At 34.6% G+C, this 20660-nt stretch overlaps 1 protein-coding gene across 1 annotated transcript in view; it reads right to left on the reverse strand.

The window, feature by feature from the left end:
• Window positions 1-11636: 11636 nt before the first annotated feature.
• KIF11 (kinesin family member 11) overlaps window positions 11637-20660 on the reverse strand; it is a 36569-nt gene continuing 27545 nt past the window's right edge. The window contains exons 18-22 of the mRNA XM_074339384.2: window positions 18146-18425; window positions 16128-16350; window positions 14733-14884; window positions 13884-14000; window positions 11637-11919 (exon numbers count right to left, since the gene is read on the reverse strand). Of these exons, the coding sequence (XP_074195485.2) occupies window positions 11788-11919; window positions 13884-14000; window positions 14733-14884; window positions 16128-16350; window positions 18146-18425 (904 nt within the window). The 3' untranslated portion in view covers window positions 11637-11787. The remainder of the gene's footprint in view (window positions 11920-13883; window positions 14001-14732; window positions 14885-16127; window positions 16351-18145; window positions 18426-20660) is intronic.

The following is a 20660-nucleotide window of genomic DNA, read 5'->3' on the forward strand; positions in this document are numbered from 1 at the left end:
CAAGAAAAAACTAGATAAACTACACAATCAAAACTTTTCTCGAACCCATCAGAGAGCTAAGGTCTCAGGACAGCCAAGTACACTAAGGAAAGACAGGCCTTCCAAGGAGACACAGAGATGAGCAGTAGCTGATCTGTGGCAGAACTTGAGAGGAGAAGACACCAGATAGCATGCAAGTAGGTAAGAATTCAGCTAGAGTTTTAACAAGTTGCCGAACGCTTCATGTGTGCTAACGTGAAAGTACAGAATTCCTAGAAGCTGCAGACACAATGGGAATTTGCACCCATGAGCAGGCTCTTCTTCAGACTTTATCAGGTCCTCAAGCAAAACCAGAGGCTGGGAAGGAGACCAGACAAAGCCACCATCTGTGATGCAGGCCTGGAAAAGGGAGCAGCCACCACAAGAAAGGCATGAAACTATGCCCAGACCCTTCTTCCTTGCAGACAAAAGCTGTAGGAAGAAGGGCAGCAAACCTTGTGTCTCCCAGGGAACAAGTGACTGTGATAAAGGTAAAAAACAAAAACAAAAAACAAAAAGAAAACAGAATACCCCCTCTACTCCTAGGGGAGGAGCAGGGAACTAACACTCCTATAAAGAACCTGCAAAGATACTGGCAGAATTTGGCTACTCCAGGAAGGGACAGGATCACTGAGAAAGTCTGACTCTCGCAAGACCCGGGACACAGGGTCTGCTTAGGATTAAGGCTGGACCTGAACAGCAGAAAACCACCCCAACCCCCACCACTAGGCCAGCAAGCCCAGAGAATCAAGGGACAGCAGCCTTTCCATGGCAGAAGGGCAAAAGTGTGCTTAGAGACCCTTCCTGGGCTCAGGCACACAGAGGAGGCTGAAAGCTGAGGGTGGAGCACAAACATTGAGAAAAGCCCTCCAGCAACCTAAACTCACCCTAATCCAATTACTGAAAACCAAAATTAAAAAATTCGAAGGCGGCCTGAGAAAAAAGACATTAAATGTAGAGGGAAAAAGATAAGAATTACACACCAGGCTTTTTTTTAATTAGAAATTGTGCAAATCAGAAGACAATGGAGTGACATCTTTCAAATGTTGAAAGAAAATAACTGTCAAATCAGAAGAGATTCTCTAGAACCCTTCTTTTCTTTTTCTTTCTTTTGTTTTTAAATTAAAGTTTATTGGGACGACAATTGTTAGTAAAGTTACATAGATTTCAGGTGTACAATTCTGTAATACATTATTAGAACCTATTCTTTTTCCTTTCCTTTCCTTTCCTTTCCTTTCCTTTCCTTTCCTTTCCTTTCCTTTCCTTTCCTTTCCTTTCCTTTCCTTTCCTTTCCTTTCCTTTCCTTTCCTTTCCTTTCCTTTCCTTTCCTTTCCTTTCCTTTCCTTTCCTTTCCTTTCCTTTCCTTTCCTTTCCTTTCCTTTCCTTTCCTTTCCTTTCCTTTCCTTTCCTTTCCTTTCCTTTCCTTTCCTTTCCCTCTTCCTCCTTCTTCCTTCCTTCCTTTTAAATTTTTTTATTTTTCATCCAACAGCAGTGTGTAGAGAGAATAATATGCAGATGCTGTTCATTCCTTCGTCCCGCCCACACACACACCATGTTTACACCTTGAGGCAGAATAGTCTGCAGATACAAGGAAAAAAAACTGGGCTATTAGACTGAAAATGTATGTTTTATGTAAATTTTGAAAGGAAAATGTGTCAAGAGCATGTTTTTAAAACTTATTTGGGCTTCATTTTAAAACTTTTTTTTTAAACCCAGTTATTTCACTTGATTTGCTGGCCTCTTGAGAAGAGATCTGAATTTGTGACCAGAGCTAAAGGTTCAGTGCCAGTATGGCTTGTGCTGGTCATTGTGCCATATACTTGTTAGAGATGAACCGTAGGAGCAGAGCCCATTCTTCCTTGTCAGCCTTGTCCTAATGATGTCACCATTCCTAGTTATTTGTCATCACATAATTGGTGTTGACTGGAAACTTCCTGAAATGGGGAAGAACTGCTTGGTTGTCTTTTCCATGAAACTTAAGCATAGCAATATAAATAAAGTAATGGTTGGGGGGAAAAAACAAGTGTGTTGTTGTTAGGTTCCTACACTATACATGAATTAGTATAATTTTTTATTGGGTAACAGTGTGTTTTTTCCAGGACCCATCAGCCACAAGTCAGGTCGCTGTCCTTCAATCTAGTTGTGGCAGCTTAGCTCCAAGTCCAGTCACTGTTTTCAATCTTAGTTGCAGGGGGCGCAGCCCACCATCCCATTCGAGAATTGAACTGCGCAACCTTGTTGTTAAGAGCTTGTGCTCTAACCAACTGAGCCAACTGGTGGTCCTAATATAATTTTTTTGAAGGTAGATTATGACTAATTCAAGATGTATATTATAAGCCTTTGAGTAACAACGAAATAACATTTTTAATGGAGATAAAATGGATCATAAAAATATTCAATTAATTCTGTGGAGGCGGAAAAAGGAACAAAACACAAAGGGAACAAATAAACAATTAACAAGATTATATATTTAAACCCAACAACCATGTTAAATGTAAGTGGTCTAAATAAACTAATTAAAAGAGGTTGTCAGATTGGATAAACAATTATAATCTATCTACAAGAAACCCACTTCAAATATAAAAGACATAGGTAATTAAAAGCAAAAGAATGGAAAAAGATATACCATGCAAACAATAATCAAAAGAAAGCTGGAGTATTTACATTAATATAGAAGTTGACTTTAGAATAAAGAATATCATCAAGGATAAAGAGGGACATTACATACTGATGAAGGGGTCAATTCACCAAGAAATGTAAAAATTCTAAATATATATGTACCTTACAACAGAGGTACTAGAAACTGAAAGAAGTGAAAGGAGAAATAAACAAATTTACAGTGATAGGTAGAGACTTCATTTCTTTAAATCAATAGAACAATTAGATAGAAAAATCAGTAAGGTTATAGAAGAACTGGCAACCCTATCAATCAACTTCACCTAACTGACATTTATAGAACAATCTACCCAATGATAGACTATATTCTTTTCAAGTTTAATATTTTACTTACTCTTTACTTATCATAGTCTAATATTAATTAGAACCTTTACTGCCTCCCGAAGGACCTCAGAACCCTTTAACTCTTCTTACTCTTCCATCCTATGTGCTATTCTTGAGGATTTTAATTTCATGTATATTTTAGACACTACAAAACACTGTTATGCTTTATAATGATTTATCTTTTCTGATGCATTTATATTTTCCATTGTTCCATATTCTTTCCTATATCTCTGAGATACTTTTTTTTTTTCCTTAAAGAACACTCTTTAGTATTTTTTTAGCACCAGTTTGGTGGCAACAAAACCAATTTTCGTTTCCTAGACACATAAAATGACTTTAAAGCCCCATCATTCTGAAAAAAACATTTTCATTAGGCACAGAGTTCTATGGTGGTAACTGGTATTTTCTTTCAGCTCTTTAATTTTTCTATTGTTTTTTAAAATTCTCTATTTCAAGCATCTCCATTGTAATCTTTATTATTTCCCTTTTTCTCTTTGTTTTGTGCCTAGTTCACACTTCTTTTTCAACATTCTTCAGGTGGAAGATCAGGTGATTAAGATTTTTCTTCTTTTTTAATAATGGCATGTACCACTATAAATTTCCTTCTAAGCACTGCTTAGCTGCGTACCCATGTTTTGGTATGTTGTATATTTGTTCTTACTCACCTCAAAGTATTTTCTAACTTCTCTTGTGATTTCTTCTTTTTCTCCTCCTCCCTTCTCCTCCTCCTTAAATCAATAGAACAATTAGAAAAATCAGTAAGGTTATAGAAGAACTATCAATCAACTTCACCTAACTGACATTTATAGAACAATCTACCCAATGATAGGAGACTATATTCTTTTCAAGTTTAATATTTTACTTACACTTTACTTATCATAGTCTAATTCAAGTCATAGTCAATTTAAACAGCTTTATTTCCTCATGGTCTGTGATTTCTTCTTTGATCTGGTTATTTAGGAGTGTGTTGTCTAATTTCCACATATTTGTGAATTTCTCAAATGTCCTTCTTTTATTGATTTCTAATTTCATTCCATTATGGTTGGATAACATACTTTGTATGACTTCAATCCTTTTAAACTTAATGATACTTGTTTTATGGCCTAACATATGGTCTATTCTGGAGAACATTCCATGTGCACTTAAGAAGAATGTGTATTCTGTTGTTGTGTGGAGTGTTTTATAAATGTCTGTTAGGTCAAATTGGCTTATAGCATTATTCAAGTATTCTATTTCCTTATAGATCTTTTGCCTAATTGTTCTATTATTAAAAGTGGGGTATTTAAGTCTCCAACTGTTAATTATCTATCTCATCCTTCAATTCTGTCCACTTTTGCTTTTTATACTTTGAAGCTCTGCTGTTAATTTCATATATATTTATAATTGTCGTGTCTTGCTGATGGATTGCTACATTTTCATTTTAAAATGTCCCTCTTTATACCTATGTAGTAACAATTTTCGTGTTAAATCTGTTTTGTCTTATATTACAATAACCACTCCAGGTCTCTTTTGGTTACTGTATGCATGGTGCATCTTTTAACATCTTTTTACTTTTAACTTATTTGTGGTTTTGAGTCTAAAGTGTGTTGCTTGTAAACAACATATAGTTGAATCATTTAAATATATATATTCTGCCAGTCTTTGCCTGTTGACTGGAGAATTTAATCCATTTAATATAATTACTGATAAAGAAGGATTTATGTCTGCCATTTTGAAATTTTTCTATGTCTTAAATTTTTTCCCCTCTATTCCTCCAGCACTGAAAGATTGCCCTCTTTCACATTTGATATTTTCTAGTATACTATAACTCTCTTGTTATACATATTATATGTCATTTTTCAGTTGTCCTAGAGATCACAATTAGTATCTTAACAATCAAGTTCAATTAATACCAAATTAATATCAATAGTATACAAAATAATTGCTCTTATATAGCTTCTTTCTCTTCCCTTTCTTTGTTTTTCAACAAATTTGGGCACTTTTCAGCAATTATTTCTCCAAATATTCTTTCTGTCTCTTCCTTTCCTCTTCTTGTGGGACTCCCATTATGAGTACGTTGCTACACTTGATGCTATTCTATAGGTCTCTGATGCTGTTCATTTTACTTCGCTCTTATTTCTGTCCTTCAGACTGGATAAGCTTATCTATCTTCAAATTTGCTGATTTTCTTCAGCTTGCGCAAATCTTTCTTGAGCCCCTCTAGTGAAGTTTTCATTTCAATTATTGCACTTTCAACTCCAGAATTTCTATTTGGTTCTTTATCATTTTTATCTCTTTATTGATTATTGGGTGAGACATTGCTTTAATACTTTTCTTAATTTTTTAAAACATGGCTTCCTTTAGCTCTTCACATATTTTAAATAGTTGGTTTTAAGTCTTTGTCTAGTAAATCTACATCTGGGTTTCCTCAAGGACCATTTCTATAGATTGCTGTTGTCCTGTGTAAGGGCCATACTTTGTCTTTGCATGACTCATTATTTTTATAGAAAATTGGACATTTAAAATATCATGTGGCAACTCTGGAAGTCAAATTCTCTCTCTTCTGTAGTTGTTATTGATGTTATTTGTTTAAGGACTTTTCTGAACTAAACTGCAAAGTCTGTATTCTTTGCCATGTGTGACCACTGAACTCTCTCCTCTGTTAGTGGTCAGCAAACAATTAAATAGTTATTTATTTAAATTCCTGAATCCAGTAAGTCTCCCAGCCATTGCCAAGAGGTGTGACTTTGTATTTATTCTCTTGGGATTTACAGGGCATCGGTTCCATTCTCTCTTCACCATATCCTGTTTCCTTTCTGATCCTTTTGTCTTGCCATGCTTTAGTGTAACTATTTTCTTCTAACCTACCATCCACTTTTAAAAAACTCTTTAACTGTGACTATTCAGAAGCTAAGAGCATTCCCTGTGTCTATAATTTACTGTATTTTTCAGTTCTAGAATTTCCATGATTGCCTTTTATAATTTCCAATTTTCATCCAAAATATTCCAGCATGTCTTTAGGTTCTTTAAATGTTTGATTTTAAAAGATCTTCTTTGGCAACTCCATTAGCTGCAATTTCTGTGCTTTCTTTCTTTTTTTTTTTTTTGCATACTTACTTAGTTAATTATTTTTAAACATTTTTTTATTAGTTTCAGGTACACAAAACAATAGTTAGACATTTATCATTTATATCCCTCACACTGTGTCAACCCCTCTCCCCCATCCACTATCCCTCTGACATCGCACAGTCATTACATTTCCACTGTCTCTATTCCTAATGCTGTACTCCACTTCTTGTAAATATATATATAATTGTAATTGACATTCATTATTGTTCAACTTCAGCTTCAGGTGTACAGTACAGTGATCAGGCATCTACATCATCCCTGAGGTGGTCTCCCTAATGAGATAAGTGTCCATCGGATACCCTACAAAATCTTTACAACATTATTGATTACATTCCCCAAATTGACTTTCATATCCCCGTGGTGTACTTTGTTTCTGTTGTCTGTCTTTTCTCTTGGTTTTTGCTCAAGCTCCTTGTATACTAGGTTATTTTTTAAAGGAGTGTAAACAGATGTATTTTATGGGCACACAAAGTATACATTTTCAAATTGTAGCATTTGTTTAAGAACTTTTTTTCTCCGCCAATTAATTCCACCTACACTATTGATGCCTTTATGATTCAATTACCTCTTATTTAATAGATGACAGGGATCCCTTTATATAGTGAATGCCTTTTGGTTTTAGGTAAAAAAAATCACATAATATAAAACAAATCATTTTAAGACTTCTTTGACCATTTTGCAATGTATAAATATTGAATCATGTTGTACACTTGAAACCAATGTTATATGCCATTTATAGCTCAATTTTTTAAAATGAATCATCTTAAAGTACGTAATTCATTGGCATTTAGTATATTCACAATGTTGTACAACTACCACATCTATCTAGTGCCAACACATTTCCAAACTCCCAAATGAAATGTACTCATTAAGCAGTCATTCCCCTTTCCCTCTTCAACCAGCTATGGCAAACATCAATATGTTTCTATGAACTCACCTGTTCTGGATATTTCATATAAGTAGAATCATACAATGTATGAACTTTTACATCTGACTTCTTTCAGTTAGCATTATTTTCAAGGTTGATTTTCAGAGTAGTATATATCAGTATTTCATTTTTATGGCGGAGTAATAATCCATTGAATGTATATACCACATTTTGTTTATTCATTCTTACGTTGATGAACTTAGGTTGTTTATACTCTTTGACTATTGTGATAGTGCTTCTATGAACATTTTTGTAGTGTTCTATGTACAAATTTTTGTGTGAATTTTTTTTCTTTTCTCTTGGGTAGATACCTAGAATTTCTGGGTCATATGGTAATTCTATGTTTAACATTTTTAGGAATCATCAAACTTTTCCACGGTGGCTTAACCGTTTTACATTCCCATTAACAACGTATGAGGGTTCCTGATGAACAACTTCACCAACACTTATTTTCTTTTTTCACTATAGCTATCCTTGTGAATGTGAAGTGCTATCTCATTGTGGTTTTGATTTGCATTTCCCTGAAGATTACACTCTTGCTGCTTCCCAGATTCTGTCTTCAGCTTCTGACAGTTTGATTACAGTGTATCTTGTGGATCTTTTTGAGTTTATCCTGTTTGGATTTGTTGAACTTCTTGAATGTATATAGATTCAAAGTGTTTTAAAGAATTTGAGGTTTTCAGCCATTATTTCTTCAAGTATTCTCTCTGCCCCTTTCTTTCTCTCCTTTCCTTCTGGTACTTCATTTTTGCAAGTGGTAGCATGCTTCATTGTGCTCTACAAGTCTCTTAAGCTGTATTTATTTTTCCTTCATTCTTTTTTCTTTCTGCTCCTCTAATTGGACCATTTCAATTGACCTGGCTTCAAGTTCACTGGCTTTATTGTCTGCTCACATCTGCAATTGGAACCTCTAGTGACTTATTATACCATTCAGCTCCAAATTTGTATGGTTGCTTTTTAGTTTCTTTACTGATATTCTCTATTTCTTGAAACATTGTTCTCCTGGATTACTTTAGCTCTACAACCACATATGCGACAGTTGATTTAAAGTTCAATGTTTGTGCTTCCTCAGGGATGGTTTATGTAATTCCTTCTGTGAATGGGCCATACTTTGTTTGCATGCTTCTTAGTTTTTTGGTTAAAAATGAAACATTTTGAATATTATAATGTGGCAACTCTGGAATCAGATTTTTCATGCCCCAGGGTTTTTGTTGCTTGCTCTGAGCTGTAGCAGTTTTAGTGACTTACAGAGTCTCTGAAGTTTCTTCCTTTGCTTGTTTTCAGCTAGTGTGTTGACAGATTTCCTTTAATGCCAATGGCCAAAATATAAATAAGAATCATAAAAAAGATCCTGCCAGTCTTTGCGTATTGGCTATGTTGGAGCGCACCTTCAAAGCTTAGCCAGGCCATTTTAAATCTGCCTTAGCCTTCGCTTCCTGCCTGTGCTGAGCCAGCAGTGTAAGCTTAGGTGTCTTCTATAAATGCAACTTGGCCTAAACACGAATGATTTTCTCCATTTCCCAGTTTAGCCTGATGTTTCTGAATGGTCTGAGTTCACTTAAGAGATCCTCTGCTCCCATTTTTTCCTCTTAGGCTTTAGATACTCCTTTATTTACCTCAACTGTAGTATTTTGCCCCAGGTAGCAGCAGGTTGTTCATTTGCCTTACAATATTTTCAAGAAATGCCTGCCTCTTTTCTAGTCTGAGTTCTAAGTGCAACGAAACAAAGCAAGTGCCCAGCTTGTTCTTCAGGTTGCTCCAGATAGAACCATTTTTTGAGCTAAAGATCTCTGCTTCTTTGGGACCAGGGACCAAGGTCCCATTCTAAAAAGGTGGGCTGCTGTCTATCTTTAAGACCACCACAGAGCTGGGAAAGGGAGTGGAGCAAGAGAAAATAAAACACCAAAAAGCTTTCCTAGTTTTTAGGTTTCCTTTTTCTTGATTCAGCATTTGGTTGCTATAATCCTGTCTTCCAGAATTCTGACAGCTGTTTCTGAATGATTTTACTTTTGAAGAGGAATGGGTCCTTAAAGCTACCTGTTTTTGCTGAGTTACTTTTTTTTTAAACTTTTATTTAAGTGTGTTTTTCCAGGACCTACCAGCTCCAAGTCGAGTAGTTGTTTCAATCTAATTGTGGAGGGCACAGCTTACAGTAGCCTATGTGGGAATCGAACCTGCAACGTTGTTAACCAACTGAGCTAACCTGCTGCCTCAGATAGTTATTTTTTGAGTGCTTAACATTGTACATGAAAATCTGTAGAGCCAATTTAAGGCTCTGGATGTTTAGATTCTCCAGATTAGTTTTGCTTCTGCCAGGCAATTAAACTAGTTGCCTTAGCATTCCTAGATAACTTTAAAACAGGAAATGAGATGACTCAAAGCTGGACTTCAGGCCCTCTGAGTGCCAATCTATTTCTCATTAATCTTAAACCAAGGTGTAGCCCTTTGGAGTGTAACTGAAAGCCTGGGATGTTTAACAAGGCCCTTCTTTCTTGATGGTACCTGTATAGTTTATTTTAGGAATTTAATACAATTTGCTTACCTCTGTAAATATACCCATTTCCAAATAAGAAATCATGGGGTAAGAAAGTTAATGTAGAAACCAAATTTATTAATCATGGATTTACTGAGGGCAGTTTATTAGGTATTATCCATAGCTTATGTTGATATCCGATTTTGCAAAAAAAAAAAAAAAAATTATATCATTTCTATAAAGATAATACTTCTGCAAGGTTAAGTTTATTCCTCGAAGTAGCCCATTTTCTAATTCTCCAGTAGGGCTTGGTTTTACTTAGCTATCAAAGTCAAACCTCTCTAAATTTATATTTAACTTGATGTGGGCACAAAATTTCTTTGCACATACATTCCCCTTATCAGCAGTGGAAACATTCCACGATCCCCAGTGGATGCCCGAAACTGCAACTTCAACTCTACCAGAAATATGGCAGCAGCTTCTTCATCGGCAGACACAGCCTCTCCAATAATTTTTATATATTTCAGTGCAAACCTATTCCTGAATGTATAACCATCCCTTACTTGCAGTAAATGGCTTGGTGGCATTCATTTCTGGGGATCCCTTAAAGTCTTCGTATAGGCTCAATGCTTTCTGGTACAACTCATTTGCTGTTCATGTCTTCCACCCACAAATTTAATGCCTTTTCCATCTTAACTAAGTGCTTATCATACATTACAGCTGTAACTTTTGCAGTTTGAGGTGCAACAGCAAAACTAGCACAAATTCTTTTCCTTTTTTCGCAACTTTATGGGTAGAAAATTCATTCTTACTGTAGATCTTAGCAATCTTGGCATATTTTTCTTCCCTTATTATGCTGAGAACTTTAATCTTTTCACTTAAAGGGTACACTTTATGGCTTCTCTTTGGCGTATCCAATTTGCCAGCATCACTACTCTTGCATTTTGGGGCCATTAAATAAAATAAGGGTTATTTGAACACAAGCACTGCTATAATGAGATAGTCAATCTGATATGGAGACTAACAGGCCAGTAGCGTATATACGATGGATATGCTGGACAAAGGGATGATTCATATCCCAGGTGGGACAGACTAGGACGGCGCAAGATTTCACCATGCTTCTCAGAACAGCATGCAATTTAAAACTTATAAATTGTTTATTTCTCGAGTTTTCCATTTAATATTTTTGGATGGTGTTTAACTGTGGGTAACTGAAACCACAAACGCAAATCACGGTAATGGGTATTGTATTCCTTCTAAGTGTTCTGGTTCTTCATGCTGGAACGTCTCAACTTCCACAAATCTGGTTGCCAGATTAAAATTGTAAGAGCCCTTCTAAAGGTTAAGATTTCAATAGAAAAAAATATACATATACATATTTTATTATATACAAAGAATAACAAAAGGTTTCATCAAGTAAAAAAAAAAAAAGAATACAAATTATAGTCATAATTATTAGCTTCAAAAAGCCCTTAAACCACTGCACAAGACACAGGCCTCAAAACAGAGTCACATAGCCATTAATCAGAGGTAATTCTCCCATAACCTCAATCTATATTCTGGACCCTGTAGGGGCTCATGTGTGTCCTCATAAAAGAATGAAATGCTTTCACATCTATGGGGAAACAAATTAAAAATAGTGAAAGGAACTTCTACGGTTATGTTTATTGTTGACAGTAATTTTAGAGATAACTATAGAAAAGTATTAAAGACATCTGGTAAAATTCTGGCTATCTCAGTAAGAATGGATATCATTTTGTAGCTCTACAAATGGTTTGTTGACAAATAAAAAGGGAGAATGTGAGCTGAGAAGGCAGAATGGAAAAGTTTAGGGAAGGAGGCAAGCAACTAGACATAATTCAGTCATAGCAAGAAAAAGGAGATGGTCCTTCCCAAGACTAAGCTTTGGTTATATTTACCTAGATAAATTCAAGCCTAGAAGAATAGTGCAGCTTCTATGTATTTGCTGGTTAGTAATAGATGAGACAATTTTCACTTGTTATGAAAGAACTATTTTATATCAAAAGCTAGAAATACCTATTTACTCAATGCAAATCCCCAAAGAAACTCAATTTAATATTCAGTAAACTACAGAGATGACAGAAAAAATGGATAGAAATATTTAATTCAACTCAATTTACAGTACTGCCTTGATATTTTTTTCTATTTGTTTTTAATCTACAGAGAAGGCTCACGTTCTGGGGTCACAGGTTTTATTTTTCATTTTTCTTAAAAATAAAATTACCAACCCTCAAGTTAACTAAAGATTTATCTGGGCTCGTAGAGGTAATCTGCTCTTTGTAACAGATTGCTCTGTAGTTTCTTCCACTTTAGACCTCTCCACTGGATTAATGCCTCTGTTTTCTTTGTCTTTTCCATGTGATTTTTTATGCTGTGGATTTAAGGAGAGAAATTAAAAGTCAATATAAAGTAACATTTGATACATACTAGCTATACTCTTATTTTCAAAATTCTCTGGATTATAGGAAATAAATTAAGTGTGCAAAACTGGAAAGGCTCAGCACAAATTTGAGTCCACAATTTGTTGGACCAGTAGAAATGAATGCCTGCTTCATTTTACCACCAATAGAAGGAGTGGGGTGAAATATTAATAAATATAAATAAATATATACTGTAATAAATATGTAATATGTTACATATAATAGTATAATTTATAATATATTATATACTATTAGAGTACATATAATATTAATAAAATATTAAGAAATATTAATTTTCTCTATGCTATTCCAAGGAATAATTACAGACTTGACTGTAGGGCAGTCTTAACAGACAGCAACTTTACCCCCTCCCCCAGCGGATATTTCATAATGCTTGGAGACATTTTTGGTTGTTAAAACTATGGGGTGCTACTGGCTTCTACTGGGTTGAAACTAGGGATGCTGCTAAACATTATATAATACGCAGGACACCACAACAAAGGGTGATCCAGCTCAAAATGTCAATAGTGCTGCTGTGAAGAAATCCTGCTGTAGGGAAGAAAAGATTTGCTATCATGCAAGAAAGGCAATTCTATTTTAAGCAGAGAATCTGCTATATAGGCTACCTCAAGACACTTTTTTAAAAAACTGTATTTTATCTTTTATTTAAACTCATTTCATATTTCTCATTTGGAAATTATATCTCATCAAAATCCTCATACTTACCCATCGAGAGCTTTAAAAGACAGATGACATTCACTGTAGAACCAGTCATCAATGCTGAGAAAAATCTTAAGCCTACTTTAGTTTTAAACCCAGGAAACACCCCCACATCAGACTGCTATCAGGGAAAAAATAATTTCCGAACTTCAGCTGAAAGTTTGAAATCCTATCCCAAATCTTTTCTGGTTCTTTAGGGACGTCTTTGCCATAACTAAGGCAGGCCTTCAAAATGCCTTGAACAGTAACAATGAGAGGATTTCCAACCAGTGATTAAGTTGTCACTAAGTTTCTCTTACCTCGCTTCCTTTTCTTAACTTTATAAGATAGAAGAGGAGGTTAAAAACTGGAAAGAAATATATAGAAGAGTTCTCTAATAACAATGAATAAAGTAAAAGGTAGGAAGAATTTTGGGATAAGATTGCTTTGAGGCAGACAGAGAGGAATTTAATAGACTCTGAGCTAGAAGTTTTAACAGCTTAAATTAGCCCTCAGTGGAAAGCCCTGCAAGCCTGTTAAGGACAGGTACAAGCACATACAAATCAGAAGCAGCACTTCACTGTACAATGGAGACATGGGTGTCTTAGGTAAGGAAAGCCTTACTTGACAAACTGTCTAGGCTCATGTCTCCAAAATAGTAGGAAAGAGGCTAGGCAGTTTATAGTGCCATACTCCCAACAGTGTTTAAAAGGGGGTAGGAGAGGTCACAGAATTGACTTGCACAAGATCAAGGCAGGCAAGGAGCTCAGGAAACATGGGGGAATAGTAACGAGAGCAAACCCTCAGGCTAAAGAAATCACTAACATAACCTGAGAGGCCCTTAGTCTCTCAATCCTTTAAAGTCTGATTATGGGCAGAGATAAGCTCCAGGACCTCCATGTCAAGGAGAAGCCAATGGAAACAACTGCTCATCCATTCTGAGCATGCAGGAAGCAGAAAAGGGATAAATAGTTGAATATTACTGAGGATGGAGATTATGTCAAATTCTGCCTTGACTTATCCTACAGAAAACCCTTGATCAATTATCATATTTGTGTAAATAATATAAACCAGAAAAGTTTATGTGCCATCCAAAAAGAATGACTGAAAATATTCTGCTGTTCTACCTACCAAGAGTAATGCTTTTATACTGAATAGCAAATGACTGACTGATATCAGATGAGGAAGGCCTATCTGATAGGATATAATCAGGTACCTGGAAAAAGGGAATCCCACCGCTGGATGAACAATCCACACTGGTATCTGCAGATGGCTCTTGACTCAGAGGTTCTTCGATTGTGTGTTCCAAAACTGCCTTTTCTTCATCCGAGTCCTACAATAAGAAGCTGGATGAGTGATTAAATCCAAGGTCTTAAAAAATCTTCCCAAAAGTAAAGGCGGTTTTCTTCTCTGAAAATAACACAATATCCATTGTGTAAAAATTCAACTTCAACAAAATTGGTAGAAAGTCTACAAAATACTGAAAATAATCCCTCACATGTTTTCATATAGAGAAGTAAAGTACCTATAATAAAATGTTGAATAATAAATAAATAAATAAAATAAAATAATAAAATAAAAATAAATAAAATGTGGAAATCTCAGGAAAATGGGATTAGTTTATTTTCTTCTTTGATACTTTCTAATTTCCCAACTATCCTATAATTACATATTATATTCCAGAGCACAGATTGTGGAGCTTGTCTAGGTTCTACTTCTAACTCCCTCCTTGTGACTTGGGACAATATAATTCTTAGGTTCCTCACCGGTAAAATGGGTATAGTACCAGCATCCACCTCACAGGGTTACGGAGAGAATTGAGTAAACACACGTGTATTTACATATAGTGCTTAGAACAGTGTCTGGCACATAATAAGCACAATATAAATATCAGATATCATTATTATTCATTAGTCTAATAATAATAAAATGGCCAGGTTAAAAGAAACAGGCTTAAGGGTCAGATAACTATCATTAATGAGACAGGGTAGAATTGAAGGGCAAAGAACAAATTTTTTCACATTATTAAGAGTTTATGGGAGAGTTATAATTCTTTAAATTTTACCTGACTGGTGTCTTCTTCGTTGTATTCTGAACTGCTCAGCATCATTAACAGCTCAGGCTGTTTACTTTTCAACTCATCAAGGAGTTGTTCACGTGGTTCTGTTCTCACCAGTGTTGATGGGTATAAGTAATTTTTCCTCTGTGGTGTAGTACCTTTAGTGGACATTATGTAAGTGGGAAAAATTGAAGTGTGGGTTAGGAATAAGAAATTTTTTTAATGCTACAACTTATATTTCCCAATGAATCTTTGCATTCCAAAAACATAATCATTGCCATACGAGAATCAGAATCAGTCTTGTTACCTGTCAGGCATACATTGCTTACAACTAATATTTCCTAACTTCACAGCTGATCTTAAATAGACTCGATTGTTTTCAAGATTCAATCTACCCCAAAACATGAAATTTTCCATCCCTGAGGAAGTACAAAAGATGTGTATGGGCTCTAAAAGGAGTGTTTTGAGAAATAGAGGCATTATTGGAATAAGAGGACAGTTTTCCCAACATGATCACTTTGATAGGGATAATCATTTCACTGTAAATTTGGTGGCAGCTAATTAACCAGTTAAATTTCTTCATAATGAACTCATGCTGTCATAATTTACATAGGTATTTGCCTTTTTGTTTAATATTTATATTCCTAATTTTATTGAAAATAACTATTACAAGACTCGAGGAAAAAATAAAAATATCCTTTAGCACCAACTCCTTTTATAATTAATTTTAAAAAAGCTTTCAGTTTGCATACCATAAAATTTACTCAATGATTTTTTTTAGTGAATTTCCAAGGTGTGCAGCCACTACCACAATCCAGTGAATAACTCAATTACTCATCCTGTGCTAAATAGCTTGTTACATACCTTGTTCCAAGGTTTCCCTGAATCATTATAGCTTACACTGGTATTTGCCACTGGTGACCTCCCCAAATGGTGATTCATAAACGTCAATCTAACAGCCCACGACTAAATGAGAGGTACACATAAGAAAATGTACAATGTGGTGAGCTTTGCATTAAGCCATTTATTTAATTACATTCCTCTACTATTTTTTGGTATGAAATGTCCTTTTGCAAACAGTGCTAGATAGATAGTTGGTTGGTTTTCTTTTTAGTTGTTTTTAAAACGTCCTCTCTTAACAAAGCCAGTTCCTGAATATTTGTAAAATTTTGCTGAATTATGATGCCCAAACTTCTAGGATTATATGTCACCTATATCATGACATCTAATACTTCATTAAAACTGTTTTAGGGTTCCAATTTTTCCACATTTGAGTTGATTATATGAGGTAATAATTTCCAACTAGGCAATGACAGGACCTAGTTTTTCTGAACATCTGCAATGTATAAGGTTGAATTCAACATCAAAAATATTAACAATTATATTTCCCTCTTAAAGTACCTGTTGGGATATCCAGTTTCAGATCCTGTTGTAGAAAGCAATCGAGCTTAGTCAAACCAATTTTTATGTTTTCATTAAGTTGTAGATTTTGTGTCATTAACTTTTCTTCATCAATATTTATCTGATGAAGAAAAATGTTATGCTGGTTCTCATTAGCTGCTTTATGTCCACTTAATTTTTCCGTAATTTCTGAACTTGAAGCCTCACAACCTTGGTTTACAACCTGTAAATGATGCAAATGAGCTTTCATTATTAAAATCGAAGTTGTCACTGCTTTATTCAATATATCATTTCCCCTTACCTTGAAATTTCCCATAATAAAAGTTTTAAACACATGCAAAAATAAAGAAAATAGTATAATTAACCCCCTTGTATTCACTACAGAGACTCAGCGTTTAGGGTATAGATCAAACAATATTGGCCATTTACTCCTTCCCTCAGGATTCTTTCAAAGCAAATCCTGTACCATTTACTTCAGTACACACTTCTAAGAGCTTTTTAAAGACCATTCTTACATCAAAGAAATTTAACATTGATTTCTTTGTATCAAATGTCTAATTAGTGTTCAAATTTCACCAGTTTGTTTCAAATGCTTTTCACAACTGGTGTGTCTGATTCAGAATTTATCATTAGATTTGGTTGATATGTCTTAAGTAGGTGACTATATAATTTATCATCCAAACTGGAATACTTTTCAGTGAAAGGGGCCATTGTTAATAATAATTACCCCTGTGCAACGGGTGTAGTAAACAAGGATTATCCCAGGCAAACCAGGACGTAAGGCCCTGTAGTCTTAACAATCTTTTAATGTAAAAAATTTATCCTTCCTCATATTTTTCTCCTTGAAAATAAATTTATGTTGTTGAAGAAACCAGGTCTTTGCTCTATTGAATATCTCAAAATCTGGATTTTTGTATGTTCATTTATCCTCTGTATTTTCTACAAACGAATTAGATCCAAAAGATTGATCTAAATTAAGTATAATTTTTTGGGCAAGAATATTTCATAGGTGGCACCAAAAGCACAGAATGCCTGGTTGTGTCTCTTATGTTAAGATTAACTTGTGGTTTTGGGTGTAGTCACCAAACTTTTTTCTTCATGCATTACCCTGCTAAACCAAGATAGAATTCTTTCGAGAAAGACAGATGGATACTCAATTATTTCCTTTTATATACCAGCTTTCAGAATAATGCATTGCTTCGCCAGCATGTTCCAGAAATCTGTGAAATTTTTATGAATTTGTGAGTTTTAATATATTTGATGTATTTTAATCTGTCATAGCAATTATTCTTTTTGATGCTCAAATTATACCATCTTTAAACAGCGGCATTTGATCAGATTGGCTCCTAAGTCGTTTTGATACAAACTCACTAATATTTAATAACTTCCTCATTTCTGGTATGGCAAGATCTCTAGGCTCATCTGGTATATTTTCTGTGCCAAACCTAAAATCAGCTATTTCTCCACTAGCCCTGGTTCCTTTCAGTGAACATAGCTTATATAGCTTAAAATACTTAAATTATTTTACCTCATTCCTAAGAATTTTAGTAAAATCCTGTTATTGCACAGAAAGAAAAACCAAGCCAACATAGGGTTCATGCAAGTGTTATGTTCAAGCAAACCCACAAACCTATCAGGTATCCTTTGAGCAACCAGAACAATATCCTAAACACTTAAAGTAATAACAGACTTGAATGTTCTGGAGAAAAGTAAAAAGTATATGTAAGTGGAAGTTATTATGTATCAAAAAACAGAGTGCCCTTAACTGAAGGAACTAAGAAGTCAAAAACCAAAGACAGATACAGAACAGATCAGACAAATGTTAAATAATTTTGAGTTCTAGGAGACATATACACGAAACAAGATAATGGATAAGCATACCAATTATTATACTTAAAGATTAAGTCATTCATTATATTTTAAAATGTCGTTTGTTTTGAAACCAATTAGACAAGAATATTTAATTTTTTGATTATCACTATTTTCCCCAAAGTAGGTTCCAGTCACAAAGTTCTTACCTCCAATAAGTTCTGAATTTCCTCTTTCCTTTTATTTAAGCAAGATACCCACTGTTCAGAAAAACAAAGTGTGCTTGTGTTCAGAGCCTCACATCTCAGTTCAGTCTCTTGAGATATTATTTCAAGGTTGCTATTGAGTTTATCACAGTGTTTCGCAGACTCTTCAACCAATTGTATACCTTCTTGGTTAAAATATCTGACTTCCTGTGACAAGCCATCAGAATCAGCACAAAATTTTGTATTGTGAGAAGTTGTTTTGCTGATTATATCCTTTGATTTCCTATAGGAAAAGAGAATAACATTGTTAAAATGGAAAATTAAGACTCAAAGGACACATAATTTGCCCAAGATCACACAGCTCAAAAATGGCATATTTGAACCCAGGCAGTCTGGCTCCAGAGCCCACATTCTTCATTAGTCTTCCACACTGAGAACAGATGCTTTGGCCTGTGTCTTTTCACAGTAGACTGACATCACACCTGCCATTACCTTTGAAAATGTCTTCTCATAAAGCCTTTCTCGGCTCTCCTCCAGACATAATGCCTTACTTTATACCTTTTAGAGTATTAACCATACCGTTTTATTAAAATGAAATCTGCCTATGTGTTTTATTCCTCCTACTAGATTATGTTACTTAAGGGCATCTCCTACAGTCTCTAGTCTACTGTCCAGTCAGTCATTCTGTTCTTAAGCAGTTTTGCCCTGCCTATGACATAAAATAAATCATAAAAATTATAATCTTATAAGACAAAGTCAACTATAAAGTTTTCTAATAATTAAAGGAGTGATATTAGTGTGTGATAAACTATACCTATACCACACATAGTACACAGAAACATGAACCTGATACAAAACTAATGTGTTAGAATATACATTCAAAATTTATTGCTGGCTTCGTTCTCTCAGTAAGGTTCCCAATAATAACATTGAAAGTCATCAAAAGGACCACATAATTAAACTTTGGGAAATAAAAGTTACTCTCTATTATATGAGATGGTATACCATGTGAGTAAACCAAGTAAGCAAGCAAATCTGTTGAAAACCAAAGTTCAACTACAGATTAAGTGGAAATGATTGAGAAAAAAATTTAAGTGGTAAGCTTGGAGCCTATCAACACAAATCTATCCATGACAATAAACGCCAAAGGCAGTGGACCTCAAACTTCAGTACACATAAACCTCACCTAGATTCCTGGCCCTTACTCCTGACTAATTCTTTTACAGGATCCCTGAACCACACTTTGAGAAACACTGGTGTAGACAATGCCAGGAAGATAGACAAATGACTTGCTTAGGCCTTAGAGAAAGTATATCATAGTTGCCTTCCCATTTCATTCCTACCCTACTATTCCCTTCAAAGCTATGGAAGAAGCCAGCAAAATGGTATATTTTAATCCAACTATATCAATCCTTTAAATGAGAATATTCTAAACACACCAGTTAAAAGTCACAACTGTTATATATGATATAAAAGCAAGACCTAATTATATGTTGTCTATAAGAAATCCACCTTAAATATAAAGACTTAAGCCAAAAGTAAAGGAATGGAGAAAGATACATTATGCAAATAGCAATCAAAGGAAAGCTGAAGTACTTACATTAATTTCATAAAGTAGCCTTCAGAACAAGGAAGATCGTCAGATATTAAAAAAAAGACATTACATAATGATAAAGGAAGGGGTCAATTCTCTGAGATATCAACCCTAAATGTACATGCAAAAAACTGATAAATTGATAAGAGAAATAGACTAATCTACAATTATAGTTGGAGATTTCAACACCCCTCTCTTAGTAATTTCTTAGAGGTTCTGACCTAATTGACATGTTTAGAACACCTCATCCATTAAAAGCAGAATACATATTTTTCTCACATGGGTAGTCCACAAATAATACTGCCGGGGCTATAAAAATTAAATAGTTATTGGAACCACAGCCCACAAAAGTGGTCCAGGACCTGCATGCTAAACCAAAACAGAGTGAATGTCTGCTAAAAAGGAAGACTTAAATAGGATTTTCTATCTCCTAACATAATAACCAAAATGTTCAAGATCAAAAATCACTGTGAAAAAATCGCAACCTGAATGAGAAAAGATAACACGTGCCAACATTGAGATAATTCAGATGGTGGAATTATCTGGCAAGGATTTTAAAGCAGCCACCATAAAAATGTTTCAATGAGCAATTAAAACACTTCTCGGAAAAAAAAAATCTTAAAGAAATAGAAGAGATTTAAAAAAGAAGCAAATGAAAATTATAAAACTGAAAAATGTAATAACTGAAATAAAACATCTCATTGAATGGATTTATCAGTGGTTTACAGATGACAGAGGAAGAACCAGTGAACCTGAAGACAAATCATAGAAAAATCATAGAATACTCTATTTGAACAACAAAGGAAAAATAGATTATATATCTATAGCCTCAGAGACCTAAGACCATAATAAAAGATCTAATATTTGTGCCATCAAAGTCCTAAAAGCAGAGGAGAAAGGGCATAGGGTTGAAAAATGTTCAAA

Source organism: Rhinolophus sinicus, chromosome 15 (assembly GCF_057876585.1).
Source record: "Rhinolophus sinicus isolate RSI-liver-muscle chromosome 15, RSI-T2T, whole genome shotgun sequence".
In the NCBI taxonomy this organism is placed as follows: domain Eukaryota; kingdom Metazoa; phylum Chordata; class Mammalia; order Chiroptera; family Rhinolophidae; genus Rhinolophus; species Rhinolophus sinicus.